Source organism: Magallana gigas, chromosome 7 (genome assembly GCF_963853765.1).
Source record: "Magallana gigas chromosome 7, xbMagGiga1.1, whole genome shotgun sequence".
NCBI lineage: Eukaryota > Metazoa > Mollusca > Bivalvia > Ostreida > Ostreidae > Magallana > Magallana gigas.
The window spans coordinates 18,167,984-18,185,585 of NC_088859.1; the positions used below are offsets into that span (position 1 = coordinate 18,167,984).

The 17,602-nt window shown below is 32.1% G+C and overlaps 2 protein-coding genes across 3 annotated transcripts in view; one reads left to right on the plus strand and one right to left on the minus strand.

Moving 5' to 3' along the window:
- LOC105347723 (protocadherin Fat 4) overlaps positions 1 to 12,415 on the plus strand; it is a 49,162-nt gene extending 36,747 nt beyond the window's left edge. Inside the window, exons 52-58 of the mRNA XM_066065137.1 lie at positions 3,801 to 3,998; positions 4,172 to 4,303; positions 4,597 to 4,782; positions 9,745 to 9,873; positions 10,000 to 10,182; positions 10,401 to 10,612; positions 10,728 to 12,415. Of these exons, the coding sequence (XP_065921209.1) occupies positions 3,801 to 3,998; positions 4,172 to 4,303; positions 4,597 to 4,782; positions 9,745 to 9,873; positions 10,000 to 10,182; positions 10,401 to 10,612; positions 10,728 to 10,767 (1,080 nt within the window). The 3' untranslated portion in view covers positions 10,768 to 12,415. The remainder of the gene's footprint in view (positions 1 to 3,800; positions 3,999 to 4,171; positions 4,304 to 4,596; positions 4,783 to 9,744; positions 9,874 to 9,999; positions 10,183 to 10,400; positions 10,613 to 10,727) is intronic.
- LOC105344509 (leucine-rich repeat-containing protein 74B) lies at positions 10,830 to 15,183 on the minus strand. 2 transcript variants are annotated; one of them, XM_011452289.4, is made up of 13 exons: positions 15,091 to 15,183; positions 14,171 to 14,286; positions 13,761 to 13,936; positions 13,461 to 13,568; positions 13,183 to 13,273; positions 12,977 to 13,023; positions 12,736 to 12,817; positions 12,529 to 12,611; positions 12,226 to 12,420; positions 11,997 to 12,086; positions 11,596 to 11,868; positions 11,107 to 11,192; positions 10,830 to 10,986 (listed from the first exon to the last, which is right to left on the minus strand). In XM_011452289.4, exons 2-13 carry the CDS (start codon positions 14,256 to 14,258, stop codon positions 10,830 to 10,832), a joined length of 1,476 nt encoding a protein of 491 aa, XP_011450591.4. In that variant the 5' UTR covers positions 14,259 to 14,286; positions 15,091 to 15,183. The 2 variants fall into 2 exon arrangements, with proteins under 2 accessions (XP_011450591.4, XP_065922155.1); XM_066066083.1 differs by having other exon boundaries at positions 12,226 to 12,611.
- Between the last annotated feature and the right edge of the window lie 2,419 nt (positions 15,184 to 17,602).

A 17,602-nucleotide genomic window follows, 5' to 3' on the forward strand; every position in this document is an offset into this window, starting at 1 on the left:
TCAATGTTAGACACTTTTAAACCCCCCCCCCCCAAAAAAGGGGGTTGTCTAACCCCAAATGAGAAAAATCAAACCAGGGTGCACAACTAGATATGCAGGCCTATTGTATCCTAGAGTTTTATACAATTCTGTTCAGCCATCTCTGAGAAACAAGTTCAGAGTAGGAAAGAAGAAAAAGAAGATGAAGAATAAGAATAAACGAAGAAGATGAAGAACTGCATATGAATAAGATAAAATACTTTATTATTTCTAGTACTATAATGTCAGGGTGTCTCCAAGGGGGCATAACCTATATACAATTTGATGTGCAATGACACAAAGAGCAAGAATAAATTATACGATTTAGGGACGAGGATCTCAAAAGTTATTAAAATATACAGTGTATCATAATTTCCTATTTCATAAGGGGAGGGGGGAGGTTAAAGAAAACACCTGGGGGTCATGTACTTTATACCATTTGATGCATCATGATGACATTAGAAGATATTTTGTATTTTCCTGTTTCATGGGGTCAGAACAATCCCATAGGGGGTCATGGCCTACATTGTATTTGATGCATTATAATACATTAAGAAAGAAATACCCCTTCCTTCCTACTATAACTCATATAAAACGATAATTCTCTACACTTATTTTCATGTAAAACACAAATTTAATACGAATGTCACAGGGTCAATATCGTGTCAACTCAATAGTGTAAGTCTGACAAATGAAAAAAATAACTTTTGCAATTAAAATGACAGAAACTTTACAAACGCGATAGGATATATAGGTAATGTTGATAAGCTTTTCTAAATAATTAATAATATTAAAGATGTTGATACAGTATGCTGGCAAAGGAAGATCACTTATTTAGAAAGTGAAAGTAATACTTATGTACATGCCGGTGTCTCGTAATATTGTGCTACTTTACATGTGTTATGATTACCTATATTAGTCAATATCATAATGATAATCCAAAAAAGCACAATTGGAATCCCATCAGCTGATCATCACAAAAGAAATGTTTCTTATGGCATATCAAACGTTGCAATTCGATATTTCCATTTGTATGATATAAATATTCATATGTATTGTATAATATTCTATTTGTGTTGTATAAGTTTCTATTTGTATTCTATAATTTTCAATTTATATTGTATAATTTCTATTTGTATTGTATAAATATTCATATGTATTGTATAATATTCTATTTGTATTGTATAATTTTCCATTTGTATTATATAATTTTCCATTTGTATTGCATAAATTTCATTTTTATTGTATAATTGTCTATTTGTATTGTATAATTTTCCATCTGTATTGTATAATTTTCCATTTGTATTGTATAATTTTCCATTTGTATTCTATAAATTTCAATTTGTATTCTATAATTTTCAATTTGTATTGTATCCGAGTAATTGTTTATTTGTATTGTTACGAAGGTTATCATTAATTAAAAGTTTTACACTGTATTGTGCAGAAACCAGCAAGATGTTCCGGATGCTGAACGCAAACTGATCCCCTTAACATAAGACTAGTTTAAACACGTGGTGATCTCGTTTAGCGGCAGTGACGCTAGTGTGAGGCTCGCCGTATTGGAAATATTGGGACTGTTCTGGTTGTTTAAGGTAAACAGATAGGGCAATTGTGATAAAAGATATATGAAGACATTATACACATGTAGCTGGTTTACTGAACCAGAATTTTCAAACCTTGTATAGACCAGTATGGACGTATATACATGTACGTTTCTTGACATGTCAATTAAGGGACAGGGGCCTAATGGGATATAAATTTTAAGTGCCCAAAAAAAATTGATTTTGAAATTTTTGATATAAATCCGCATTAGAATAGATGTAATGCAACAACTTTTGGTAAACAACTTTTTCTGGAACTGTACTGTTACGGAGATTGATCCCTCAGTATATCCAAAACTATCAATCTTACAAACTATAGACAAATAGAAAAACTTCTTAACCAAAAATTGTTGCATTTGATACATATTAAAGCGGATTTATATTAAATATTTCAACATCAAATATTTTTATATTTCGCACTTAAATTTTTTTATCCCATTTGGGCTAATAGAGAGGTTGAGATTTCGAACGTGTACGGGTACGTGTACGTGAACTAGGGGAACCACCTAAATTCTTCGCGAATTACGTCATCAGTTTTTGTGACGACATGGTTTCTACACGTTCTCTAAATTTGTAGAGTGTCGTCTACACGTAAGTACAAACGTGTAGCTTTTTACAACAAATAAAATCTTATTGATGAGTAAATATATTCTTGTGATACATTTTATAGATTTTTAAGCTTCATTTGCATGAAAATTGGTAAGAAATATACCATTTATTTGGAATTAATTAAATAAATTCATGTCACAAAACTGCGTCGATTTACGTACACATTTATATCCTACAAGTTAAGAAATCTCAACTGATAAATTACAAAAAAGTGTACGTGTAGTTTTAACACACGTACGCGTACCCGTACACGTTTTAAATCTCAACCTCTCTATTATAACCAAAACGGGCTATTATATCCTATTTAGGCGTTCACCTGGTCTTTACCCTGGTTTGAAAATTCTGGTTCAGTTATCAAGCTATATATATATATATATATATATATATATATATATATATATATATATATATATATATATATATATATAATGCCTTGATATACCCCTTATCACGATGGCCCTATCTGTTTACCTTACCCGAACAGTCCCAATATTTCCAATACGGCGAGCCTCACACTGGCGTCACTGCCGCTAAGTGAGATCACCACGTGTTTAAACTAGTCATGTTGCGTTCTGCATCCGGAACACCTCGCTGGTTCCCCACAATATAGTATAAAACGTTTAACCAATAATAACCTTCGTAACAAAACAAATTAATAAACCCTCGGATACAATACAAACGGAAAATTATACAATACAAATGGAAAACTATACAATACAAATGGAAAATTATACAATACAAATAGAAATTATACAAAACAAATAGAAAATTATACAATACAAATGAAATTATACAATACAAATGAAAAATAATATAATACAAATAAAAAAATATACAATACAAATAGAAAATTACAAATGATATTTATACAATACAAATAGAAAATTATACAATACAAATGGAAAATTATACAATACAAATACAAAATTATAGAATACAAATGAAAATATCGAATATTGGAACGTTTGACATGCCATAGTTTCTGTATGTTAGCTAATCCTTTTCTGCATATGAAAAACACATACATGTATGCATACTCACACAAAACCCATCTAAACGAAGAGCTGGGTAAAACTAGTACCCGCTAATGAGACCTGCAGACCTTTGTTGTGTACGTAACTTTAGACAAAAATCAGTTATTTGTAACATGCATGTATTTTTTTTTGCCTATTCTTCAAAACCCATTGCACTATTTTATTAGGTAAATAACAGCTTTAAGGTGGTGCAAGACACCTGCATACTGCGACGTATACTTCATATTGAAATAAACAATGAAGTATAAAAACATGTCGTATAATATTTTTTTCCCAAAAATAATGTTACCTAACATTGAAGCGCAATGGGTTAGAGCGTTTACATGTCCGTAAGGGCATTGAGGTCCGAGGTGTTTTTAAATGAAGTACCAGAAATTGTTAGGGCCATTTTTAATTAAACTGGTACAAAACAGTGTTATTTAGGGGGAAGAACTTGGTGCGGGTATTACTGTCTAATGACAGCATCTAGTTTTAAATGTAAATGTTATTTCATCATATGACAAACTGAGTTTGGCTATAAAGTTTGCTCTCGTCTTAGCTCACGGTGACTGTAGCTGACAATGGTTCCCCATCACTTGCTGGAACAAACACGGCCACAGTGACAGTGCAGGTCAACAGGAATCTACAGCCCCCACGCTTTATCAATGCTCCCTACAGTTCCACCATTACAAGGCTTGTTACAGACAACACTCTTTTGCCTGGAGTGACAGTTACTACAGCTGATGATGATACTGTGGTGAGTTACAATTGATAAATCTAAACCCATATTACAAATATGCAGAGGGAAAAAGGACATGTGGTTGAAAATATAAATTGATCAAGCTAAATATAAAGAGTATCTAAGTACTTTTAGACCACTTTGAAATTTCATGGGATGCCTATTAAATATTTTGAATAAACTGCTTGTAGAGTCCATTTAAAGATGTTACAGTGAGTGTGATTGGGGATGATTCAGCAGCGAGCCTGTTTGAGTTGGCGAGATCAAGTGTTCGTGTTCGAAATGCAGCAAATTTAGCAGCAAACACAGCTAATATTTTCAAGGTGAGATATGTTGTCAGGAAAAGAAAGCTCGTCATTAATTGTTAAATAGAATGTACTAATCGTGTACATAAGTTTGTGTTTTACTTTTTAGGAAATGGATGTGAACATTTGTCAATAGTCTGAATTAAACTCACATAGAGTATAAACCTATATTGTGTGCACATTTTTATAGGGTTAAGAGTCCTTCTTCTGACTAATTGACTTTTAACATTGTTAAGAATTTGTGCAGGAATACTAGTAAGTATTTATAATTGAAACAATATCATAATGTGTGTACTTGTTGTTCTTTGTAGCTTCGTCTGTTGGCAGAGGATGGAGGTTCTCCAAAAAAGACTTCTACTACAACAATAGATATCACTGTGAGAAGAAATATGGTGCCCCCACAGTTTAACCCTACATCATATAACGCAACCATCCTGGAGAATTACCCTGTCGGAAGTGAAATTGTTAGGGTGTCTGCCACAGACTCAGACCCACAGGTTTGTCTTTTATTTGGTTTTTTTTCATCTTACTTTCGCTGAAAGATGAAGCGAGCTCCTCCGATCACAATTTGTCCGGCCTTCGGTTATTTTTTACTGTTTCTGCAGTATAACTGGTCCAATTTTAGGAAAAGTGTACAACTGAGTCATTATTTAGCAGAATAAATAAAAGTTTTTTTTTTTTTTTTTTTTATTATCAACATTATTCACAAGAGTAAACAAATATACAAAAACTTCAAAAATTTCAATTATAAGCGTACAGACATCTTGTATAATTCCTTAATTTTTCATATAATTTCAGAATAAATAAAAGTTAATGTCCCCTTTTAAGAAGAATTTATTTGAAAACAAAAATTGGGTTGAATATACATATATTCCTCTCACGGATCAAATATCCTGTAAATCCAAATTATTACAAATAGGATATGTTATAAACGTTTACGAAAAAATTCCAATGTGGTATAAAATTTTCTTTCAAAATTACCTCGGTATGGTCTAAATTACTAGTTATCAATGAATTAATTATTGTTCATTTAATCAAGGTGTCTTAGAAACGTTCACCAAATTTAAAACAAAAAATCGGTTTTTTCCAAATATAAATTTCTGTAGTAAAATGAATAAAAACATTCTTGTTGAATATACATGTACATAATACTATGTCCATCTGTTTGTAAACATTTTACGTTCTTACTTCTTCTTTGCCAGACTGTACCAACTTGATACAAAACATCCCTAAGGGAATGAGATAATAAATCTTTAAAATAAAGGTCGGACCGTTTTCAAAAGTAAAATAATCACAAAACAGTAAAATTAGGATGTATGTCTTTAAAAATGCTCTTCTTCTAAAAAATGACTACACAAGAAATACCAATATTTGCCGAAATGCTTTATATAGAGCAAATATTCTAAATTGTTAAAGTCGTGACCACAGGACCACCGCTGGGGTCCCAAGAAAGGTTCAAAATTAAACTTAAAAATATATTGGAATAATGCTCAAGAACTGCAATGCTCAATTTGTGATATTCCTACGGAATCATCCTTAGATTGTTTAGAGTCTAGACTGCGGAACATTAACTGGCAAGATTGGAAAAATAAGGCTTACGTCAATTTCACCTGTTACAGTCAAAACATTTGAAATGGGCGGGAACAACTTCATGCGGACGTCTGAGAATACACTGGATTGAAACTGTAGTTATATGAAGTGTTTTTCGATAAACCGCAGCTTTTCTAACTTGCTATATAAGTTAAATTGATCGTAAAAAAACTGTTATTTTAGTATCAGCAAAGCAATTGATTAAGATCTTTTATCATCAATAAGTATAAATATATATAATCAGAAAATATAGGAAGATCCACATTTGGAGATATTATACGCAAAGCAAAGCTGTGTCCGATGAATTCAAAGAATCAATCGTAACAGGTATGAAATCAAGTGGGCCATTGTTGAAACGGGGTTTATTCCCAGAGGAGAATAATTTAATTTCCGAATGAATAAATTAAAATATACTCAGATAATAATTAACTTTTTTGCTAAGTATATTTGTACGAATATATGGGGTGGGTTGAAAATACAACTGTAGTTTTAATCCAATGTTTTCTCAAACGTCCGTGTTAATTTGTTCCCGCCCATTTCAAATGTTTTGACAGTAACGGGTAAAATACACGTAAGCTGTATGTTTCCAATCTTGCCAGGTAATGTTCAGCGGTCTTAGTTGTTACCTTGACCCTTAGATCGACTGCAATTGACAGATATCGCACATTTATCACATGAACATTGTTTCATATTAACACTACCTGCATATCTACTACTATGGGTTGGCATACGACAAGCAACTAGAATTGTCCACCAGAGCAGACTACCGATCGCTAGGTTCTCAACTACGTTTTATAATGTATACGGCTCGTTTATGTATGCCTATATAAAAATGAAAGTCACTAAATGAATCTAAATTATTGAATTTTAAAGCATATGTGACTGTGTTGAGTTTCTGCTAGGAATAGGAAAACTGTACAACCACGCAAATGTACCCCCCCCCCCTAATTTATACACCACAAAGCTTGGGGATTAAGATAAAATAGATATTATAAACTGAAAGTGGTTTTAAAAAGTACTTGTGTCATATTTATTTTGATCTGATAAATTTACATGTATTTTCCTAAATAATGCATTCCCCCTACAATAAGTCATGTCGCGAGGGGATGCTCCGTCTAGCGGTGCCCTTGTTAAAATCTTCTTCTCAAAAACAACTGAAAACGCTGTGCCGGATAATTATGCCAGTGCCATGGTGGCATTTTTGCACCCGCTTAAGATGCAGTTTTTGGTAAATCAATATATATACCAAATGATATACTATTGACTAGAGAGTATATAACCACTTTAGTTTTTAGTGTGTTTCACCTGACAGGTGAGATATTTACTTTTTAAAATTAATATCCCATCTGAAAATGATAATTCCCATAGGAGAATTGATTCTCCTACAGAAAAAAATATGACAATCCTATGTGATTTTTTAAAAGTCCTATAGGAATTATATTTCCTATAGGAAAAATGGTATTTCCTGTAGGAATTTGATTCAGGCATGTAGTTTTCCTAAAGGATATTAAGTTTTCCTATCGGATTTTAGCAAACTCTATCCGAATTGAAATTCCTATAGGAAGTTCTTATATTCCGATAGGAAATTTCAAATCACCCATAGGAAAATTGTTATTCCTATGGGAAAAATTATTTTCCTATAGGAATTTATTTTTGAAAGGTTAATATCTCATCTGACAGGTGAGATACAATGATAAGAAAGGTAATTATTAACTCTCAAAGCAATGGTCTATCGTATGGCATATTTGAATTTTTCGATATATTCAGCTTAGACGGGTGCAAAAATGCCACCTTGGCACTGGCATAAATATCCGACACAGTGTTATTACTACAGTTTGTGAAATTTCTATGCAAGGATTTTAAGACAACTGCATGCGATCTAAATTATTGCCATGCAAAGCACAAACATTAGTACGAACATTTTACAATGTTTTCTGTACTCGCAAGAGAAATGCACAATTTTTTTTTAATAAAGATAAACCGCAGCTATTGATGCGCGTGTTGTAAGAACACGAGCCTCTTGCACAACGTGTCTCATGTAATCTTGCAACGTTTTACTATCATTATAAGATTTGTCGATTTTAGATGCCATGCATTGCCTTAGTAATTTACTGGATCAGGGTTCTTTTCGCCCCTTATATTTTCGCTTTTACTCATAGTTTTGCTTCGTCTTGAATTCGACTCAGCAATGCTGTGGTAGAAGAGAGATAATGTGAGACATTGGAATTCGCCAAGTCTTAATCCGCTAACTGACAACAAGAGCGAAATAAGCGAAAACAAAACGGGAACGAATAGTTCTCTTATGCAGTGTAAACTGTATAAACATATCTGTTTAAGGTCATACTTGACTTTGATTTTAGATGTTCTTTTGTCATCTTCTTTGGCGATATCTTCTCTTGCATTCAGCAAAGTCTTCTGAAGAGCATTGGAGACGGGCGGTATATAATTGATAACCCCCTCCCCCTTTCACTCATACGTTCGATGCTATTGCATTATCTTACAAAACTCGATTTGTAGAACAGTCGCATATAGACGCAAGATATATCGCAAGATTAAAAGCATTAATATCGCACAACGGTCGCTCTGGATCGTGCGATTTTCGTACAAGTAATTTTTTACAGGCAACTATTTTGGCAACAGTTTACGAACTATTTCTAATTTTTACGGTCGCACGAATATTTTGTCGCGTCTTGCCGTGCGCCAATTGTGAAAGGGGCTTTAGTTATTTGAACTGTGACACCCAGACTTATACTAGGGTCCCAGGTTTGGTTCAAAGTTCAACATAGAATTGTGTAAGACAGATGTTAAATAATCATTTTCTCAAGAAATACAAGTCTACGTTAACTAGTAGTTATTTACTATCTAAGCGTCCTCGTATCGAGGTCATCGAGGCCAGTCGCCATATTTTACTTTTTATCATTTTATTTATCAATTTTATTATCTTTGATACGCTGGGGTCAGGGCTTTTGAGATTGTTCAGTTATTGGATCTTCGATTTTAGAATATTACGAAGACTTTATTTTTGTATCTTTTATTGTTTTGTAAAGTCTTGAAATACATGAGACCTATTTAGTTTTATTTAGTTTTCAAAAAGTTTTTTATTTCAAAATTTTGAATGAAAATGATTCAAGAACTGTTGTTCAGGTGAGGGATGTGGACCGTAGGTCTCTTGTTCATAAATAGCTTGATTGATGGTGCGGCATTGTCAATTAATGTAATACAAATTTACGTAATAGAATCATTGTTTTACAGCGTACGTAAAATATGCTCTACCGCTCGCCAAGCAGCTTATATAATATAAACAAAATATATAGTTTAAGAACGTTGAAGCAAGGATCTGTGAAATTATTGTTGAAACAAGCTAATGAATATTCTTCTTCACCTGTCGGAGGGGGGGGGGGGGTTAATGAGGATCATTACTAGGAGAAAGGAGTCGAATTTCATAGAAATAAGATAATTCTTTAGAGAATTGAGGTTATGGGAATATAGGATTTAAAAAAAGCAATGTAATAAGATTTTATTTCATTTTAAATTGTATTGTTAACCTATGAATTAAAATTAAAAAAAATAAAATAACGACTGGGATTGAACCTGATAAACAGGAAAATACAAAGGAAAACTCATTCGAAGAAAACTGAGTCTGTTATTGGTAGATCTAATGTAAACTATAAACCGGAAAAACAATTTAAAAATTTTCAGCGTATTGATCTTTGAAAACAGACACATTATTTGTGACAGTTGAATGCTTATTGAATTTGAATTAAATTATTGTTTGGCATATTTTCTCTACAACCAGAAAAAGTGCGTTTTTAATTTTTGAGTTATATATTTTGATTTTGCTATAAATCTTTATATTTTAATTTTTTCAGACTCCAAACAACCAAATAGTATACACGATAACAAATAGTAAAATCGCTGAATATTACTTTTACCTCGACTCGAAGACAGGACAAATATATCTAAAGAAGTGTGCAACTGGAAAAGATAATAGATTTGTTGTAATTATATTTTATTAAATTTAGCATAAAATGATATTTGATCATTTTTCTCATTTAATTGTAGTAAACGTATTTTTGAAACGAATTTATATTAGTATTATATATTTTGGTATCTTATTTTTTAAGTTCAACGTAACAGCAACCGATGCAGGTTTCCCTGCTTTGAGTGACCACGCCATAATTTATGTAGAATTTAAGGGATGTCCACATTGCAAGGTGAACTTGCATTCACCAAGATTCTTTGCACCTATTTACTTTGTAAATGTTCAAGAAGGAAACTATTTCAAGAACAATCTTAACCTCGTTCAGGTATTTTGATTTCAAAGTATTTGATACTATACTAATGGTTTTAAAGTTTACCAAATAACTAATAATAGAACAATAATTCCTTTAATATATTTGTGTTTGTAATTTATATTACAGAATAATGTATCATTGTTTTTAAAGGAATAACTTTATCTGCTTTCATTATAATTGAAAGGTACAAATACAAGATATTTTACTGCAACTTATTGTTAATATTTCAGATATTTGCAAAAGATGACGATGATGGTTATGACGGTGATATACTATTTGATATCCAGAGCGTTTCTAACAACGGGAATGATAAATTTAAGTTAGAGCAAGACCACCTGAATACAAATGCTAGTATTATTTGCTCTGGAGCCGTAAACAGAGGTGAAACCTATGTAATCATGGTTCGAGCTTCCGACCAAGCTCTTCAAATGGACAGAAGAAGGTACGTAAACATCCAATTGGGTCGCTTAACGTTAACAATGATAAAAGTTACAGAATGTAATGGAATTTCTTATTGAACAAAATATCTTTCATTAAGATCATATTCCTTTTTTCAGGAGTTCATCTGTACCTGTCGAGGTCAGAGTTGTTCCATAATCAAAAACTTCCAGGAATGAATTACATTCACACTTCATTTCAAATGGAGATGTTAGTAGTGCTTATTGATTGGATTCAATGTCGAGTCGAAATGTTTTTGCATCAATCTTAGCTTCTCTGAACGACCGAGAATACTTAGTATAACTTTCCCTTCTCAAATTTTCTTTTGCATGGCCTCTTGTGATTTTCTTCATCCTTTTGTCGCCATCCAAGAATTCACTGTGACGAAAACAAAAAGTAACGTCATGAAATCTCATTGACGCAAATGTGCGCATATATATGTATCATTTGAATGAACAAAAACATTAAGTACAAGTGTTGTGAAAAAGTCAAGAGTACCTCAAATCAATGCTTCCATCTTTGTTTTTGTCCAAAAACTCTATGATTTTATCCAGAACTAGTTGAGAGACGGGGACACCAGCACGCTATATAAAAGAGAAAATATAACATTTTTCATTGCTTGAGCAACACTTGGACTTCATATAAACAAAAGTTTATTTATGTTGAAGAGCAATATTTGGTGTACTAGTATTTTTGATATATTATACATGTATGTAGAAAATATTTTTTATCTTCACTTTTTTTACCATATTAATGTGTTCATTAATAATTAATTGTTTTTTGATATGCAAAACACTTTTTTTCGTTGGTGTTCATTACTTCTTTTACTCTGAATATTATTGATTTATTATTCAAAATAGTTTATTTTTTGTATTTTAATAAATAAAATGTATGCTATTTTAATTCTATTTCTATGCTTGTATAAATTTAAAAACGAAATACTCAACAACTGTTGCAATGACCTAAACGCTTAGTGCATAAGCCTACCTTGAACAACTCCTTAAATTCATCATAAGATAAAACATTGTCGCCATCTCTGTTTATCTTATTGAAGAAGTCTTGCGCTCTGTTTTTCTCTTTCAGCATAAACAGAAGAGCGAGAGGGTCAAGGTTAAATAACCAGGGCGCCCTGACCTGATTAGTCATTGTTTGATGGTCCAGGGAGGGTACAGGAAGAGACTTTTCAAACTCCACTTGAACATCTCTTGTTTGTTGAACGTTTCTAAGAAGTTCGACAAACTCCTCATTTACGACCATTTTCTACATGAAAACTACATCATATAAGTATACATGAAACTTCTTATAGGCATTTCAAAAAAGTTTTATTGCATAAATTGATAAGGAGGCCTTTATATAATATGTATTTTTACATGTACACTGCATCATACCTTCAATATCAAGTGATTTAAAGATGTATTCTGCAGAATATTACCAAACAAGATGCAGGAATATGATGCTGGTATAGGATTGAGGCTTAGCTGGAAAAACGAAAATCAACATTTATTTTGCGAATTATGTGTTTTAATGTTTTATTTAATATGAAAACAACTTCTGCCTTCAATTTTTTTTATGATGATCTGATCTTGGTATAACATCAAGCATGCTTTCTTTACTTACATTCAGTAATTTAAGCGTTTTATTTTGTGCTAATCCACGTGTGAGAGCAATCAATGCTGGCGGATGAATCCGGTTATTTGTAAGGTCAAGTTCTGTCAAAATATTATTTGATTTTAACATTTCTGCAAGCGCTACGCAACCTTCAAATCCAAATCCGTTCCAAGATAAATTGAGTCTTAGCAATGATTTATTGCGCTGCAAAAAAAACCCATGAGAAATTATACATTTTAGTTCAAGCAAAGCGTTTTGGGCAAATTTTACATGCAGCTGGTCTGTACATTTGACTACAAAGCGCATGCGTACCATCAAACCTCTTGAAATATCTACTGCTCCCGTAAATCGAATGCAGTTCCATGAGAGATCTAAAATCTCTAGCGAACTAGAGGCTAAAAAAAAAGTTAATAAATAATATTCAGATATGAGAATGTCGAATGCAGAGTTTTAACTTTACGTCAGAATTATACCAACACAAACATCTTTGGTTTAAGAGAAAATTAATTTATTTCTTACCAAAGGAAAACTCTATAGGTCTTGTGTTTCTTGTTTCTAATTTATTGTGACTCAGATAAAGTTCTTTCAATGTTTTATGATTCTGAAAATAATGGAACATTTTAGGAGGTTTTACGTGATACTACAGTTTTTTAACATGAATACAATTGATTGAATTATCATGTGGGTTTTCAGAAACATTTCATAAAAAGGAAAGGCTAAATGTTGCGCGTGTTTTCACGAATGTTTGTTTGATACTTACAATTAATAAAGCTACCATTTTGTTGTCGCGATCCTGAATATTGTTTTCTGGATATGAAATAAAAAATTATAATTTCAAGCCTTTAAAGAAAATTAATATTTCATTTTTTTTTCCTTTAATACCTTTTTGAAATTATTTTATCCATTATAAGTTGATAAAGCAAAGAAGAACATATAAACGAAACTTGAAATGATATGTTTGCTTACTTCCAACATCTAGCGTTCGAACCTGTGACGTCAGCAGTGCAGCGACAATAGTTTTCAAGATATCCCCATGTACTAAACATTTTGAAATATTCTAGAACAATTTAAACAAAATATTAATACGACCATACTGATTTGCCAATTCCTTTATGATTTATTTACCAAATTCAATTTGTCGGCGTGCATTTAGAGATGGTCATACTTTTCAAAAATTTGTTTAATTTTATAAAGTCAAATTTTATATGGTCAACGAAAAGAAATTATTGTTATCAAAAACTCACGAGGTTGTTCAATGTTTTGTTGTGTTTGAGGAAGTTTGAGAGATATCGGCTCGATAAAATGTCCATATTTGTCCCAGAAAGATTTAGATCGCGTATCGTATGACCAGTCTATATTCAAAAATGAAAAAAGAATATACAAATTCCACATGTCAGTTTTCTGAAACAGCTACATTTGTATGATGAGATCCTATGACAAATTTTGGTCTTAAGATAGATCTTGCCCATTACTCATAGGTTGTCCTTAACTTTCACAGTATTAATTAACTCATACGATGTTAAAATGAAAATAATTCAACATACCTTTATTGTGTATAATATGGCCAACGGTTCCAATTTGTTCAGACATGAATTAGACAAATCAATGTCGGTAGATCCAATTTGATGCTTAAATCTAGATACACAAGAAATCCCACACTTTTGACAAGCGCCCTTATATAGCAAAATTTCTTTCTTCTTCTCTGTTTGTCTTTTAATTTCTGAAAGATAATTACCTTATACATTGTTCATCGCATGCAACATCAATTCCATTTGCTGAATTTTAAAAAAAATTCCAACAAACTTTTAAACCAAAAAAAAACCAGTCAGTTGATTCTTATATCTTTAATTTAAAAATACAAACAATATTTTAGAATTGACTTTCAGATTTCTATCCTTCTGTATATTATTTAAACAACATGTAAACATTTCTAATTAACTCGTACTCTATTCACCTTCTTTACTGGGTAGACTCTTCTGTTGGCGAAGGTACAAAAGGTAGGTTGTGTCACTTCGAAACATCCGACATTCCTTTTTTTCCATCGTAGTACCATGCCGTATTCTGAATATGCTATTCCAAGAAATTCTTCAATTTGTCAGCGATTTGAGCGAGCCAAAGATATTTGTAGTTAATGTAATCCGATTAGTAATTAAATTGATCCGCCGGGCATTTCGTCACAAAATTAAATATTTGAGTGACAAGTTCAGCCGATTATTATGTGATGAAAGTCAGTTCAGTGATTGTTTTTGCATTCCAGGGCTATTCTTAATGAAAGAAATAGAAGTTTTATGATTCTGTCGTTTTTATACGAAATTTTATAAATGATTTCTGGATTCGTTTTATTTTAAAATTAATAACAAATGCATCTAAACTTCTAACTGCGTCAACGAAACGATTTTTTTTATAAAGTCCAATAAAGAGTACTGTAAACTAATTTTTTAAAAACTGGAAGTAGTACTGCCCATCTAGATATCTGGAATGGTATCATTATGATCAACATGATCAATATGAAAATGTCGAAATGATCTTTCAACAGGTTTAAGACGAATAGTATAAATTTCCTTATTGAAGAATAATTATTGTCAAAAAAATGCATACACAAAATTACTTTTATTATAAACAGTATAAAATTTCTCTTTTACAAAAATGTGAAAAGGCTAATATTGCTACAAAATTATATTCACTATGTTTAATAATAATACCAGTTCGTTATAATTGAAATAAAAACTATATAACATTTGGCATCTTAAATGTGCAAGTCTAATTAAAAGCAAAGTCAATATTCGATGTTTTCAGCGAAATACAAACTAGGTAATCAATAAGTCCTGTTTAAAATCCACGCTAAACCTAAAAGACCACAAAACAACTCGATACCAACAATGGCGCTGCTCCCAATGCTCGTTTTGTCCAGTTTAGAGTCAAAGTTGTAGCACCTCTGGTTCGCGTACATATCCACTTCGAAAGAACGGCCCTTACAGAACGCTTTCCCGTTGTTGTATAAATCCTTGATCACTACACCCTTCAGAATGGCTGAGCTGCACGCCTCGAACCAATCATCACAGAATTCCTCGCATACCGTCAGTCTCTCAAACTTGTAGAACCGGTTTTGGTACGGGGCACAAATATAACACATCAGATAGTTGGTGTATCTTTGACAAGCCGGAGATGCACCTATTAACGGTTTCACTTTCCCAAATGTTGCATCGATCTCTTCTTGCATACAGCAGGAGTTCGTTTGAAACCAAGAACAATTGCGGAGATTTGATTGAGGTTTTGGTCCACGGTTTCCAAAGAAGGAACAGAACTGTAGTACCTCGGTTGCATCCGATTTTGGTAACAAAACGGCGAGTACCATGAACGAAGAACAGATAGATTTCCAGTACGCCATGTTTTCTTTCTGATCCTATCATTAGACCTCGTTGGACATTTCGATCAATAACTTGGCGGTGCCTTGGCTTTGTAGAGTACAGACCGTTGTATTGCAATCGATATAGCAAACAAACTGAAAGAGTTGCTTCCACTGCGATTCAATGAGTCTCGAAATAATTTTTAAATTGACAAAGTTAAATGAAAATTAAATATGTCAATATATCCATACTTATACAGCACATTAATTGGTAATACAAACAAGTAAGAATCGAATAATTTTGAACTGATGGATACATTATTCTTGAAAATATAATTTGCAGTTTTGGCTGGTTATTTTAGGCAAATATAACGTGCTATCATTAATTGGGTATCACGGTTGCAATCATTGCGAAAATAATATACACAAATCAAGCCATAAGCGGATTTTGTAATTTAATTTTATGTGCAATGCATGGTCACTATATCATTTTATTTCAGAAAACATGGAACATTATTTGTGATTTCTTTTCTGCATGAGGAGCGTTATGATCAACGCTAAACGTCCTTCTCGATTAATTAAAACATAAAAAAATTGTTTGTAACTATGTTGTTTTTTTAATTTTAAAACTAAACTTTGACCCGTGCGTGCACGGGTTGACATATTGCATATGATATCGGGCATTTACGAAATAGATACATTGACACACCTTATTGTTGACATTTACATAACGAAGCTTTAAGCCTACATAATGAATAGTAGAATAATCTAACTGTATCTAGGGACAGGCCTTCACCACAGTTAAAATCCCCCAATATACCCGTAATGTAGCAGAAAATTGCATAATCGCTCCTAAATAATTTTGAGAAAATTAATGAAGCTGCATTGAATATTACAGTCAAGTTAATTCATAACAAACCATTTTGATGCTGTTAAAATACCTTTCATCTAAAAATTTAATTCATATTTATGAATATATTATATATACTTATATGAAGAATACAACAAATGTTTTTTACTCACTTCGAATTTACACATTATGTTAACATTCGGAACTCTCGGGATTTTTCATATTAAATGCACTATTAAATGATTATAGTTACCTCCCGTACTTCCTTTGATGAACAGAATTTATGACAAATTTGCACCGAAAATTTACACGTATTTATATTATCGTGTCTTTGTTAATCCATGCAAATGTGATACTGTGGAAACATAAAGTAAAGAGCTTCCCGTGATTTAGCGTGAATGTAATGCGCATGCGCAAGATTGTAAAATCCAAAAAATCCAGATGATTTCCGGATTTTTTAAAGGAATTTTCGTTGATTATTAATTAGCAAAGCTTGATTGAGAAAAACTAAAAACAAATTGGTAATCTTCAAGTACCAATGTTGTTTAAAATATATTAAACAAAAGACAGTACTTTTCCGATTTCTCGGTACATGTATTAAAGCCCAAAAATTCAAGTCTATTATTTCAATGTAGAAGTATAGATTAATACAGCAAGATCAGGATTCATCGTCAATTTGACTTACTGAATACCAATTTTCCAACTTTCTAAAGGCAGAAAGGTTTTTAACATTAACTGTTGTTATCAATTATCTTTTTTAAGTAAACAGCAATACTAGAACCTCCCCGGCTATTTTTTATTTTGTTCAACGAAGAAAGAATCTTAAAACCGAATTGCCATTCTCTAAGAAAATATTTTCATCATTGTTGTAATATTTGACTAGGTTCCTAGTATTAATAGCAAGAAATAAACGTGATATAGACAAGAAACTAACATGCGAAGTGATCACAGAAACGTCGTCGGCCAAACCACTCGGCTTCTTCTGCAAGTCTAAAATTACCTGGCGATCATTTATACACCTATGTATAGTATAAAACACAAACAATAAACGCCCAACTTAAAATTGTGATTTATGTGCACAGTGGTGGATACCGCTGGATCCATGCACACACAAGATACATAAGAAGTCTCATTTTCTATTACAGTTATTATCCAAGTTTTTGTCAACTATTGGGGGTAGAGTTGTCCAC